Source organism: Siphateles boraxobius, unplaced genomic scaffold, assembly GCF_051911475.1.
Source record: "Siphateles boraxobius isolate OS27281-9 unplaced genomic scaffold, OSU_SipBor_1 61, whole genome shotgun sequence".
Taxonomy (NCBI): domain Eukaryota; kingdom Metazoa; phylum Chordata; class Actinopteri; order Cypriniformes; family Leuciscidae; genus Siphateles; species Siphateles boraxobius.
The window spans coordinates 2116336-2130000 of record NW_027509188.1 but is presented as its reverse complement, the minus strand read 5'-3'; the positions used below and the strand labels follow the sequence as shown (position 1 = coordinate 2130000).

At 48.4% G+C, this 13665-nt stretch overlaps 1 protein-coding gene and 14 non-coding genes across 15 annotated transcripts in view; all 15 read left to right on the top strand.

Annotated features, from left to right (window-relative positions):
• The window catches only part of LOC143718466 (uncharacterized), a 63897-nt gene extending 52223 nt beyond the window's left edge, over positions 1-11674 (top strand). The window contains exon 5 of the mRNA XM_077209526.1: positions 11659-11674. Within this exon, the coding sequence (XP_077065641.1) occupies positions 11659-11674 (16 nt within the window). The remainder of the gene's footprint in view (positions 1-11658) is intronic.
• Positions 797-869, top strand: trnak-cuu (transfer RNA lysine (anticodon CUU)). Its single transcript has one exon. It is a non-coding gene; the product is annotated as a tRNA-Lys (tRNA).
• trnan-guu (transfer RNA asparagine (anticodon GUU)) lies at positions 996-1069 on the top strand. Its single transcript has one exon. It is a non-coding gene; the product is annotated as a tRNA-Asn (tRNA).
• Positions 2427-2499, top strand: trnak-cuu (transfer RNA lysine (anticodon CUU)). The gene has a single exon. It is a non-coding gene; the product is annotated as a tRNA-Lys (tRNA).
• Positions 2626-2699, top strand: trnan-guu (transfer RNA asparagine (anticodon GUU)). The gene has a single exon. It is a non-coding gene; the product is annotated as a tRNA-Asn (tRNA).
• Positions 4057-4129, top strand: trnak-cuu (transfer RNA lysine (anticodon CUU)). Its single transcript has one exon. It is a non-coding gene; the product is annotated as a tRNA-Lys (tRNA).
• On the top strand, positions 4597-4669 carry trnak-cuu (transfer RNA lysine (anticodon CUU)). Its single transcript has one exon. It is a non-coding gene; the product is annotated as a tRNA-Lys (tRNA).
• On the top strand, positions 4796-4869 carry trnan-guu (transfer RNA asparagine (anticodon GUU)). Its single transcript has one exon. It is a non-coding gene; the product is annotated as a tRNA-Asn (tRNA).
• Positions 5664-5736, top strand: trnak-cuu (transfer RNA lysine (anticodon CUU)). The gene has a single exon. It is a non-coding gene; the product is annotated as a tRNA-Lys (tRNA).
• Positions 6203-6275, top strand: trnak-cuu (transfer RNA lysine (anticodon CUU)). Its single transcript has one exon. It is a non-coding gene; the product is annotated as a tRNA-Lys (tRNA).
• Positions 6402-6475, top strand: trnan-guu (transfer RNA asparagine (anticodon GUU)). Its single transcript has one exon. It is a non-coding gene; the product is annotated as a tRNA-Asn (tRNA).
• trnak-cuu (transfer RNA lysine (anticodon CUU)) lies at positions 7833-7905 on the top strand. The gene has a single exon. It is a non-coding gene; the product is annotated as a tRNA-Lys (tRNA).
• On the top strand, positions 8032-8105 carry trnan-guu (transfer RNA asparagine (anticodon GUU)). The gene has a single exon. It is a non-coding gene; the product is annotated as a tRNA-Asn (tRNA).
• trnak-cuu (transfer RNA lysine (anticodon CUU)) lies at positions 8900-8972 on the top strand. The gene has a single exon. It is a non-coding gene; the product is annotated as a tRNA-Lys (tRNA).
• Positions 9099-9172, top strand: trnan-guu (transfer RNA asparagine (anticodon GUU)). Its single transcript has one exon. It is a non-coding gene; the product is annotated as a tRNA-Asn (tRNA).
• Positions 11675-13665: the final 1991 nt, after the last annotated feature.

The window sequence follows — 13665 nt, the reverse complement described above, 5'->3', positions numbered from 1 at the left end:
TTTTTAAACACTTTTAGTGTTTACAGCTTGTTCAGTTGCTTTGTGTTCAGAGAAGACAACGGGTGTTGTGAAAGTTTACATCAGCTTATGTTTGCTGTGGCGCGTGGATGGAATACTCATGTTTTGTTCCTGGTGGTGGAGGCCTGTGTTCCAGAGAGGTCCTGCTCAAAACTCCTTTTAAAACACCATCGAGCATCCGTAATAACTTCCGACATTGATCGAACGTGGATTTTGTTCTCATAAGGAGGGCACCGGCCTGTGTTCCAGAGAGGTCCTGCTCAAAACTCCTTTTAAAACACCATCGAGCATCCGTCATAACTTCCGACATTGATCGAACGTGGATTTCGTTCTCATAAAGAGGGCACCGGTAACTTGTAACCTATCAGGCTCTCAGGCATCAGGTCAATCGATTCGGCATAGGATTATATGTGCTAGCGTTTTTGCTTCCGTTTGGAGGTTGTGTCCCTCCAACTCTTTGTTGTATGACTCACTTTTGCCTTTGGATATTTGGAGAAGGTTGCCTTCGGTAACCGCTCTCTCACTCGACAGACCGAAACGGAACTTTAGCTCCGGGTTGTGCATATTATTGGCCTGCTCTACTGGGTCAAATTGTATCCCCCAACAACAGATATGGCTCAAACAAACAAAGTACACTCTAAGCCTACCTCTAGGCTTAACCCTGACTTTACCCACAAGAGGCTATGCCAAGCCTGTGCGAAATGTGAGGCTCCCTTTCACGGGCGCAATTTAGGCACAGATAATGGCCGCGACCAGCCCGAAGCAGGTCACCGCAGTTGCCCGGCTAGCTCAGTCGGTAGAGCATGAGACTCTTAATCTCAGGGTCGTGGGTTCGAGCCCCACGTTGGGCGCATCTATTAGCCCTCTCTCTTCCCAACGGAGTCTCGGTTTCCAGCGTGGAAAGCGAGTCCACTATTGCCGGAAAAGTCCAGGTCTGCTTTTTTTTATAAGCTGACCCATGGACTGGCTGGCCGTAGGTCTCTGTGGCGCAATCGGACAGCGCGTTCGGCTGTTAACCGAAAGGTTGGTGGTTCGAGCCCACCCAGGGACGAATGGTGTTTTTCGTTGACGTCCGGCCATGCAACCACCAACACAGCTGCAGAATTTAGCACACGTGTGTCCACTAACACATCCGTGTCATTTCGGACGCATGACATGACGTTTCTTGGCCCCTTTTAGCGTTTACAGCTTGTTCAGTTGCTTTGTGTTCAGAGAAGACAACGGGTGTTGTGAAAGTTTACATCAGCTTATGTTTGCTGTGGCGCGTGGATGGAATACTCATGTTTTGTTCCTGGTGGTGGAGGCCTGTGTTCCAGAGAGGTCCTGCTCAAAACTCCTTTTAAAACACCATCGAGCATCCGTAATAACTTCCGACATTGATCGAACGTGGATTTTGTTCTCATAAGGAGGGCACCGGTAACTTGTAACCTATCAGGCTCTCAGGCATGAGGTCAATCGATTCGGCATAGGCCCATATGTACTAGCGTTTTTGATTCCGGTTGGAGGTTGTGTCCCTCCAACTCTTTGTTGTATGACTCACTTTTATCTTTGGATATTTGGAGAAGTTTGCCTTCGGTAACCGCTCTCTCACTCGACAGACCGAAACAGGGGGACGAATGGTGTTTTTCGTTGTCGTCCTGCCATGCAACCACCAACACAGCTGCAGAATTTAGCACACGTGTGTCCACTAACACATCCGTGTCATTTCGGACGCATGAAACAACGTTTCTTGGCCCTTTTAGCGTTTACAGCTTGGTCAGTTGCTTTGTGTTCAAAGAAGACAGCGGGTGTTGTGAAAGTTTACATCAGCTTATGTTTGCTGTGGCGCGTGGATGGAATGCTCATGTTTTGTTCCGGGTGGTGGAGGCCTGTGTTCCAGAGAGGTCCTGCTCAAAACTCCTTTTAAAACACCATCGAGCATCCGTAATAACTTCCGACATTGATCGAACGTGGATTTCGTTCTCATAAAGAGGGCACCGGTAACTTGTAACCTATCAGGCTCTCAGGCATCAGGTCAATCGATTCGGCATAGGATTATATGTGCTAGCGTTTTTGCTTCCGTTTGGAGGTTGTGTCCCTCCAACTCTTTGTTGTATGACTCACTTTTGCCTTTGGATATTTGGAGAAGGTTGCCTTCGGTAACCGCTCTCTCACTCGACAGACCGAAACGGAACTTTAGCTCCGGGTTGTGCATATTATTGGCCTGCTCTACTGGGTCAAATTGTATCCCCCAACAACAGATATGGCTCAAACAAACAAAGTACACTCTAAGCCTACCTCTAGGCTTAACCCTGACTTTACCCACAAGAGGCTATGCCAAGCCTGTGCGAAATGTGAGGCTCCATTTCACGGGCGCAATTTAGGCACAGATAATGGCCGCGACCAGCCCGAAGCAGGTCACCGCAGTTGCCCGGCTAGCTCAGTCGGTAGAGAATGAGACTCTTAATCTCAGGGTCGTGGGTTCGAGCCCCACGTTGGGCGCATCTATTAGCCCTCTCTCTTCCCAACGGGGTCTCGGTTTCCAGCGTGGAAAGCGAGTCCACCATTCCCGGAAAAGTCCAAGTCTGCTTTTTTTTATAAGCTGACCCATGGACAGGCTGGCCGTAGGTCTCTGTGGCTCAATCGGACAGCGCGTTCGGCTGTTAACCGAAAGGTTGGTGGTTCGAGCCCACCCAGGGACGAATGGTGTTTTTCGTTGACGTCCGGCCATGCAACCACCAACACAGCTGCAGAATTTAGCACACGTGTGTCCACTAACACATCCGTGTCATTTCGGACGCATGACACGACGTTTCTTGGCCCCTTTTAGCGTTTACAGCTTGTTCAGTTGCTTTGTGTTCTGAGAAGACAACGGTTGTTGTGAAAGTTTACATCAGCTTATGTTTGCTGTGGCGCGTGGATGGAATACTCATGTTTTGTTCCTGGTGGTGGAGGCCTGTGTTCCAGAGAGGTCCTGCTCAAAACTCCTTTTAAAACACCATCGAGCATCCGTAATAATTTCCGACATTGATCGAACGTGGATTTTGTTCTCATAAGGAGGGCACCGGTAACTTGTAACCTATCAGGCTCTCAGGCATCAGGTCAATCGATTCGGCATAGGATTATATGTGCTAGCGTTTTTGCTTCCGTTTGGAGGTTGTGTCCCTCCAACTCTTTGTTGTATGACTCACTTTTATCTTTGGATATTTGGAGAAGTTTGCCTTCGGTAACCGCTCTCTCACTCGACAGACCGAAACGGGGGGACGAATGGTGTTTTTCGTTGTCGTCCTGCCATGCAACCACCAACACAGCTGCAGAATTTAGCACACGTGTGTCCACTAACACATCCGTGTCATTTCGGACGCATGAAACAACGTTTCTTGGCCCTTTTAGCGTTTACAGCTTGGTCAGTTGCTTTGTGTTCAAAGAAGACAGCGGGTGTTGTGAAAGTTTACATCAGCTTATGTTTGCTGTGGCGCGTGGATGGAATGCTCATGTTTTGTTCCGGGTGGTGGAGGCCTGTGTTCCAGAGAGGTCCTGCTCAAAACTCCTTTTAAAACACCATCGAGCATCCGTCATAACTTCCGACATTGATCGAACGTGGATTTCGTTCTCATAAAGAGGGCACCGGTAACTTGTAACCTATCAGGCTCTCAGGCATCAGGTCAATCGATTCGGCATAGGATTATATGTGCTAGCGTTTTTGCTTCCGTTTGGAGGTTGTGTCCCTCCAACTCTTTGTTGTATGACTCACTTTTGCCTTTGGATATTTGGAGAAGGTTGCCTTCGGTAACCGCTCTCTCACTCGACAGACCGAAACGGAACTTTAGCTCCGGGTTGTGCATATTATTGGCCTGCTCTACTGGGTCAAATTGTATCCCCCAACAACAGATATGGCTCAAACAAACAAAGTACACTCTAAGCCTACCTCTAGGCTTAACCCTGACTTTACCCACAAGAGGCTATGCCAAGCCTGTGCGAAATGTGAGGCTCCCTTTCACGGGCGCAATTTAGGCACAGATAATGGTCGAGACCAGCCCGAAGCAGGTCACCGCAGTTGCCCGGCTAGCTCAGTCGGTAGAGCATGAGACTCTTAATCTCAGGGTCGTGGGTTCGAGCCCCACGTTGGGCGCATCTATTAGCCCTCTCTCTTCCCAACGGGGTCTCAGTTTTAGCGTTTTAGCGTTTACAGCTTGTTCAGTTGCTTTGTGTTCTGAGAAGACAACGGTTGTTGTGAAAGTTTACATTAGCTTATGTTTGCTGTGGCGCGTGGATGGAATACTCATGTTTTGTTCCTGGTGGTGGAGGCCTGTGTTCCAGAGAGGTCCTGCTCAAAACTCCTTTTAAAACACCATCGAGCATCCGTAATAACTTCCGACATTGATCGAACGTGGATTTTGTTCTGGGTCAAATTGTATCCCCCAACAACAGATATGGCTCAAACAAACAAAGTACACTCTAAGCCTACCTCTAGGCTTAACCCTGACTTTACCCACAAGAGGCTATGCCAAGCCTGTGCGAAATGTGAGGCTCCCTTTCACGGGCGCAATTTAGGCACAGATAATGGCCGCGACAAGCCCGAAGCAGGTCACCGCAGTTGCCCGGCTAGCTCAGTCGGTAGAGCATGAGACTCTTAATCTCAGGGTCGTGGGTTCGAGCCCCACGTTGGGCGCATCTATTAGCCCTCTCTCTTCCCAACGGGGTCTCGGTTTCCAGCGTGGAAAGCGAGTCCACCATTGCCGGAAAAGTCCAGGTCTGCTTTTTTTTATAAGCTGACCCATGGACTGGCTGGCCGTAGGTCTCTGTGGCGCAATCGGACAGCGCGTTCGGCTGTTAACCGAAAGGTTGGTGGTTCGAGCCCACCCAGGGACGAATGGTATTTTTCGTTGACGTCCGGCCATGCAACCACCAACACAGCTGCAGAATTTAGCACACGTGTGTCCACTAACACATCCGTGTCATTTCGGACGCATGACACGACGTTTCTTGGCCCCTTTTAGCGTTTACAGCTTGTTCAGTTGCTTTGTGTTCAGAGAAGACAACGGGTGTTGTGAAAGTTTACATCAGCTTATGTTTGCTGTGGCGCGTGGATGGAATACTCATGTTTTGTTCCGGGTGGTGGAGGCCTGTGTTCCAGAGAGGTCCTGCTCAAAACTCCTTTTAAAACACCATCGAGCATCCGTCATAACTTCCGACATTGATCGAACGTGGATTTCGTTCTCATAAAGAGGGCACCGGTAACTTGTAACCTATCAGGCTCTCAGGCATCAGGTCAATCGATTCGGCATAGGATTATATGTGCTAGCGTTTTTGCTTCCGTTTGGAGGTTGTGTCCCTCCAACTCTTTGTTGTATGACTCACTTTTGCCTTTGGATATTTGGAGAAGGTTGCCTTCGGTAACCGCTCTCTCACTCGACAGACCGAAACGGAACTTTAGCTCCGGGTTGTGCATATTATTGGCCTGCTCTACTGGGTCAAATTGTATCCCCCAACAACAGATATGGCTCAAACAAACAAAGTACACTCTAAGCCTACCTCTAGGCTTAACCCTGACTTTACCCACAAGAGGCTATGCCAAGCCTGTGCGAAATGTGAGGCTCCCTATCACGGGTGCAGTTTAGGCACAGATAATGGCCGCGACCAGCCCGAAGCAGGTCACCGCAGTTGCCCGGCTAGCTCAGTCGGTAGAGCATGAGACTCTTAATCTCAGGGTCGTGGGTTCGTGCCCCACGTTGGGCGCATCTATTAGCCCTCTCTCTTCCCAACGGGTCTCAGTTTTAGTGTTTTAGCGTTTACAGCTTGTTCAGTTGCTTTGTGTTCTGAGAAGACAACGGTTGTTGTGAAAGTTTACATCAGCTTATGTTTGCTGTGCCGCGTGGATGGAATACTCATGTTTTGTTCCTGGTGGTGGAGGCCTGTGTTCCAGAGAGGTCCTGCTCAAAACTCCTTTTAAAACACCATCGAGCATCCGTAATAACTTCCGACATTGATCGAACGTGGATTTTGTTCTGGGTCAAATTGTATCCCCCAACAACAGATATGGCTCAAACAAACAAAGTACACTCTAAGCCTACCTCTAGGCTTAACCCTGACTTTACCCACAAGAGGCTATGCCAAGCATGTGCGAAATGTGAGGCTCCCTTTCACGGGCGCAATTTAGGCACAGATAATGGCCGCGACAAGCCCGAAGCAGGTCACCGCAGTTGCCCGGCTAGCTCAGTCGGTAGAGCATGAGACTCTTAATCTCAGGGTCGTGGGTTCGAGCCCCACGTTGGGCGCATCTATTAGCCCTCTATCTTTCTAACGGGGTCTCGGTTTCCAGCGTGGAAAGCGAGTCCACCATTGCCGGAAAAGTCCAGGTCTGCTTTTTTTTATAAGCTGACCCATGGACTGGCTGGCCGTAGGTCTCTGTGGCGCAATCGGACAGCGCGTTCGGCTGTTAACCGAAAGGTTGGTGGTTCGAGCCCACCCAGGGACGAATGGTATTTTTCGTTGACGTCCGGCCATGCAACCACCAACACAGCTGCAGAATTTAGCACACGTGTGTCCACTAACACATCCGTGTCATTTCGGACGCATGACACGACGTTTCTTGGCCCCTTTTAGCATTTACAGCTTGTTCAGTTGCTTTGTGTTCAGAGAAGACAACGGGTGTTGTGAAAGTTTACATCAGCTTATGTTTGCTGTGGCGCGTGGATGGAATACTCATGTTTTGTTCCTGGTGGTGGAGGCCTGTGTTCCAGAGAGGTCCTGCTCAAAACTCCTTTTAAAACACCATCGAGCATCCGTAATAACTTCCGACATTGATCGAACGTGGATTTTGTTCTCATAAGGAGGGCACCGGTAACTTGTAACCTATCAGGCTCTCAGGCATGAGGTCAATCGATTCGGCATAGGCCTATATGTACTAGCGTTTTTGATTCCGGTTGGAGGTTGTGTCCCTCCAACTCTTTGTTGTATGACTCACTTTTATCTTTGGATATTTGGAGAAGTTTGCCTTCGCTAACCGCTCTCTCACTCGACAGACCGAAACGGGGGGACGAATGGTGTTTTTCGTTGTCGTCTTGCCATGCAACCACCAACACAGCTGCAGAATTTAGCACACGTGTGTCAACTAACACATCCGTGTCATTTCGGACGCATGAAACGACGTTTCTTGGCCCTTTTAGCGTTTACAGCTTGGTCAGTTGCTTTGTGTTCAAAGAAGACAGCGGGTGTTGTGAAAGTTTACATCAGCTTATGTTTGCTGTGGCGCGTGGATGGAATGCTCATGTTTTGTTCCGGGTGGTGGAGGCCTGTGTTCCAGAGAGGTCCTGCTCAAAACTCCTTTTAAAACACCATCGAGCATCCGTCATAACTTCCGACATTGATCGAACGTGGATTTCGTTCTCATAAAGAGGGCACCGGTAACTTGTAACCTATCAGGCTCTCAGGCATCAGGTCAATCGATTCGGCATAGGATTATATGTGCTAGCGTTTTTGCTTCCGTTTGGAGGTTGTGTCCCTCCAACTCTTTGTTGTATGACTCACTTTTGCCTTTGGATATTTGGAGAAGGTTGCCTTCGGTAACCGCTCTCTCACTCGACAGACCGAAACGGAACTTTAGCTCCGGGTTGTGCATATTATTGGCCTGCTCTACTGGGTCAAATTGTATCCCCCAACAACAGATATGGCTCAAACAAACAAAGTACACTCTAAGCCTAACTCTAGGCTTAACCCTGACTTTACCCACAAGAGGCTATGCCAAGCCTGTGCCAAATGTGAGGCTCCCTTTCACGGGCGCAATTTAGGCACAGATAATGGCCGCGACCAGCCCGAAGGAGGTCACCGCAGTGGCCCGGCTAGCTCAGTCGGTAGAGCATGAGACTCTTAATCTCAGGGTCGTGGGTTCGAGCCCCACGTTGGGCGCATCTATTAGCCCTCTCTCTTCCCAACGGGGTCTCGGTTTCCAGCGTGGAAAGCGAGTCCACCATTGCCGGAAAAGTCCAGGTCTGCTTTTTTTTATAAGCTGACCCATGGACTGGCTGGCCGTGGGTCTCTGTGGCGCAATCGGACAGCGCGTTCGGCTGTTAGCCGAAAGGTTGGTGGTTCGAGCCCACCCAGGGACGAATGGTGTTTTTCGTTGACGTCCGGCCATGCAACCACCAACACAGCTGCAGAATTTAGCACACGTGTGTCCACTAACACATCCGTGTCATTTCGGACGCATGACACGACGTTTCTTGGCCCCTTTTAGCGAGTACAGCTTGTTCAGTTGCTTTGTGTTCAGAGAAGACAACGGGTGTTGTGAAAGTTTACATCAGCTTATATTTGCTGTGGCGCGTGGATGGAATACTCATGTTTTGTTCCTGGTGGTGGAGGCCTGTGTTCCAGAGAGGTCCTGCTCAAAACTCCTTTTAAAACACCATCGAGCATCCGTCATAACTTCCGACATTGATCGAACGTGGATTTCGTTCTCATAAAGAGGGCACCGGTAACTTGTAACCTATCAGGCTCTCAGGCATCAGGTCAATCGATTCGGCATAGGATTATATGTGCTAGCGTTTTTGCTTCCGTTTGGAGGTTGTGTCCCTCCAACTCTTTGTTGTATGACTCACTTTTGCCTTTGCATATTTGGAGAAGGTTGCCTTCGGTAACCGCTCTCTCACTCGACAGACCGAAACGGAACTTTAGCTCCGGGTTGTGCATATTATTGGCCTGCTCTACTGGGTCAAATTGTATCCCCCAACAACAGATATGGCTCAAACAAACAAAGTACACTCTAAGCCTAACTCTAGGCTTAACCCTGACTTTACCCACAAGAGGCTATGCCAAGCCTGTGCCAAATGTGAGGCTCCCTTTCACGGGCGCAATTTAGGCACAGATAATGGCCGCGACCAGCCCGAAGCAGGTCACCGCAGTTGCCCGGCTAGCTCAGTCGGTAGAGCATGAGACTCTTAATCTCAGGGTCGTGGGTTCGAGCCCCACGTTGGGCGCATCTATTAGCCCTCTCTCTTCCCAACGGGGTCTCGGTTTCCAGCGTGGAAAGCGAGTCCACCATTACCGGAAATGTCCATGTCTGCTTTTTTTTATAAGCTGACCCATGGACTGGCTGGCCGTAGGTCTCTGTGGCGCAATCGGACAGCGCGTTCGGCTGTTAACCGAAAGGTTGGTGGTTCGAGCCCACCCAGGGACGAATGCTGTTTTTCGTTGACGTCCGGCCATGCAACCACCAACACAGCTGCAGAATTTAGCACACGTGTGTCCACCAAGGGCGTAGGTTTAGGGGGGGACGCTGGGTACTAGTCCCAATCAATATTTTGAGATGACAAATTTGTCCCCACCAATATTTAGCAAGCTCCTTTGAACTGGTAGTTTGATATTTACGCTGCTATTTGGATCGATTCCAACGGCCAGGACGACGACAGTACAAGATACGCCGTAATTTGATTGGCGGCGGGTTATCTGACGGGCAGGCTACACGCGCGGGCCGGGACTACTTTTTGTGCTTGCACTCACTGGCAGCGAGCGGGTGGTGTGTGCGTGTGTGCGCGCGTGACGACGCCGATGGTAAGTTACCAGGGTTGTCTCTCTGCCTGCCATATACAAAGGCCAGAGTAAAACATTTTAATATTCCGTTTTTTGACCCTTTTTGTACTTTGTAGATCAGCTATGTCACCCAAGAAGAAGAAAGGGGACATACGAAGCTTTTTCATAAAGCAGAGTGTAAGTAGGCAAAAATAACTAGCCACACAAATAACTAGCAGTATCAGTGACTGACCAGGCTTTCAAATGCAGATTCTACTGTGGAAAATAGTATTAACTGGTGATCCTGGTTACCCAGGATATTGTTACAGTTAAACCTAGCTTCTGCAATCTTTCAAGATTAGGAGCATTAATTAGGGGTGTGCAGCACGGATAGACTCATAGAAGTTGCGCTATCATGATAGAATGCTACGAAGTCACTGAATGTTAATTAGCCTACCTTAACTTAGAATCTTGCAGTCATAAACAGTGGATCATCTGAGACATTTTTCGTTTCTACATTCTGTTTATGTAATGTATTTGTGAGTGTAGCCTCCTTGCTAGACACATGTGCTGGAAAAACATATTGGCAATGTTAAAAAGGCGAAAGTTAACACTGTTGGTTATTCAAATATAATGAATCATTACTTGATTGATAATATCCAAATAACAATATCTGGTAGGAGGGTTAAACTTGCTAGCCATAGGATAGACTACAAAATTAATTAACCATTTTGTATGCAGGAAAGACCGCATCAAACCACAACAGATTTACATTTATAAATTTAGCAGACACTTTTTATCCAAAGCGACTTACAATTGAGAACAATAGAAGCAGTAAACCTAGGATAACAATATGCAAGTTTTATGACCCTTCCCAGTTTAATCTAATGGACTTTTTTTTTTAAGAATAGAATGGGGGGAAGGGGGGGGGGATGGATGTCCCCACCAAAGCTGAGACCAAACCTACGCCCATGTTTCCAATTGTCTATGAATTCTATATTATTTTGCGGACACCACTTAGACAGCCAGCCATTGAGTGATGACAATCTGCTAACTATCTCATCACTCCTTCGAACAGGAAGGGGGCCAGAGCAAATTACAGTGCCTGACATCGTACTTGCGAGTTCAAACACCTCTTTAATATTAATTTTGGTGATCTCCGACTGGCGGAGTCGAACATCATTAGTGCCGACGTGAATAACAATCTTAGAGAATTTACGATTAGCATTAGCCAGCACTTTTAAATTTGCTTTGATGTCAGGCGCTCTGGCTCCCGGCAAACATGTGACTATGTTGGCTGGTGTCCCTATTTTCACGTTCCGTGTAATAGAATCGCCAATTACCAGGGCACAATCAACAGAATTCTCAGTGGGTGTTTCACTGAGTGGGGCAAATCGATTTGTTGTGGTAATCGGAACGGAAGAGTGGTTTTTTGATCCGTGACTAGAGCGATCCCTCACTGTCACCCATCTGCCTGGCTGCACAGGCAATAATTCAGCCGGAACCGAATCATGTAAAGAGTTCACTATGCTAGGCGGATCCAAAGTAGAATCTAAAGCTCTAGCACACTTACTATCCTCAATTAAAGTTTGGATGCGTGTTTCTAATTCTGAAATCTTCTCCGTCAGCCTGACTGTCTCCTTGCATTTATCACATATAAACCCTATATTGCCGACGGGGAAGGCTATGCTAAACATGTAACATGAAGTGCAGGTGACAATAACAGGACAAGACATTACTCACCGTGTTTGTTGACTGATTCTTACTCACCTGGGCTTTTTATGAACTCCGACGCGCGGGCGCGCGAGAGAAAAAAAAAATAAATAAATAACTGAGCGCACGGGTGGCGCGTTAACCGGCTAGCGAGTTACTAGCGTGTTGTTCTAACAATAACGGAAGCTAGCGATGTCAGGTTAATCTGGGATGTTGTCTAAGCTGTATTTAGTAGTATAAACAACTAGAAATGGTAGTAAATGATGGTTCAAAACAGAAAGAAATACAAAGCCTGAGCTACAACTACAAAGACTGGGCCAGAATCCGGTGTTAGTATTTATTCCAGTTCATTTCAGACCTATTCATTTTCATTGTTTCCTTTCACTCTGATCTCTTCTATCTCTGTGTTCTGTTGTGATTTGTTTCTTTCATTTCACTTAGAGACAGTAACCTGTGAGAGCCACCAAGGAAGCTAAATAATAGAATAGAGTGACAATTACGCAGCCGGTGTCATCACGTGACCCGCTAGGCTACTGCCTGTCAAATCCCTAGTTCGGGTCCTTCGTCGACCCAAATCAATTGGCTTCGCTAACTGTTTACATCAGTTAGCCCCAAAATTCTCATGAACGGCATAGCCCGTATGAGTATAGCTTGTTAAGCTTAGAACGGACTTGCATTGGTCTCTTTGTTTGTGTATGTTGTGTTCCTCTCGCCCACAGTGAGCCAGTATGTTCCTGTCCTACAGTCATGGTCGAGAGCCATGACGACCCCCTTCCTGCCCAAGGACGCCAGTGACCTGCAGCATCTGAGCCAAACGCAGCTGGACACCGAGCTGGACAAGCTGATAGCCCTGGATCCAACCCTGAGCTACAACTACAAAGACTGGGCCAGAATCGTCGGAGGCATCGCACACAACCTCGTCCCCCAGGCAAGGCTCAGCGAACGGAGTAACATCGACCTGGAGCAACAAGCAGCAGCGCTTCTGCTTCAAGCGGAGGAGGCCCGGAAGCACCAGGCCCGAACCCAGAGTCGCCTTGATCAGCTCCTCCTCGAGACCCAGAACCAGGGCCAGAAAGAGGACGACACAGATCCAGCGCTACAGAAAGAAGCAGAAAGACTTCAAAAGGCCCTGTGTGATCTTCGTCTCGACACAGACCAAAGAAAGCAAGTGGAGAGAAACGCCAGAGAGGAACTCAACGAGAAACTCCGACAAGGTGAAGTTCTCCTTGTAAGAGCAGAGACTGAACTAAAAGAAAGAGTCGCTAAAGCCAAGGCCTGCAAAAACCACTTGCACGCAGCCCGAGCTGAAATCCACGAGCTTACTCAGCAGAGACACGATCTAAAAAAACCGAACTTGACATTGTTCACAGAGAGCTGAAACACTCTTATAGACTGCAGAATGACCGGGAAGGGGAAACGCACACCACAAAGTTTCCCCTAACCAGCCGGTCCGTACCTTTCAGCCACAAACTCAAAGCTGAAAGGGGGGGTTAAAAGCCCATTGCTCAAGATGTCACCAGCCAGCTTCCAGACAACCCCTGCCGCTAACCACAGCATGGCCCCCAAAAAACTCGACAAGCTGGCCAGAAACATCCCTACGTTCAATCCAGACCCTGCAGGAGGTGATGACATTCACTCTTATCTACAGGACATTGACTTTCACTTGCAAACTGTCGCCAACTTGATAGCTTGGGACAATTTGTATCTGTTAAGAATCACATCCAGCGGTGATGTGCGCAGCTTCCTAGACCGTCAAACAAAGACTGTCAAAACTGACTACCAGCAGCTGCGACAAGCTTTGATCCGAGCATTCTCTGATCCAGAATCAGACCAAGCCATCGCCATGGACCTCAAGCAGACAAGACTTGAAACATCACAGACCTACTACGGCCGATTCCGACAAGCCTACTTCGGAGCACGGAACAAGCCAGGTATGGAAGAGGATTTCAACTTCAGAACTCTGTTTCTCCGAAATCTGCATCCCACAGTGAGTCATCACCTGGCCTGTTCACAGACCATGTCTGCCCAACAGCTACGAGACTTGGCCCACAAAGCTTATGTCAAGCAAAAGACTGTGTCCAACCAGACTGTAAAAAACCACACATCTATGTCTAAGCATAAGAACCGAAACCAACGCCCGGTCTGACTACCAACTGACTGAGCCAAGCACCCCGAACACTGCTCGTCAGCCAAAGACCACAGAGCTAACTGTCACATCACAAGGTGACAGCAACACCCAAGCTCCACAGCTGACAGCTGCACACCCTGAATGAGACAGCACACTTCCTCATATCAGGTACCACTATCCCAAGGTACCAGAAAATGCTGTTTTGGCTATCTACACCCGCAGACAGCCACACAAAACCGGTCCTAACCACCCATTGATCGTCAGACCTGCCCCAATGACAACATTCCTGGGCAACCTGGTCGAAAAGGGGGTGGGCCGGT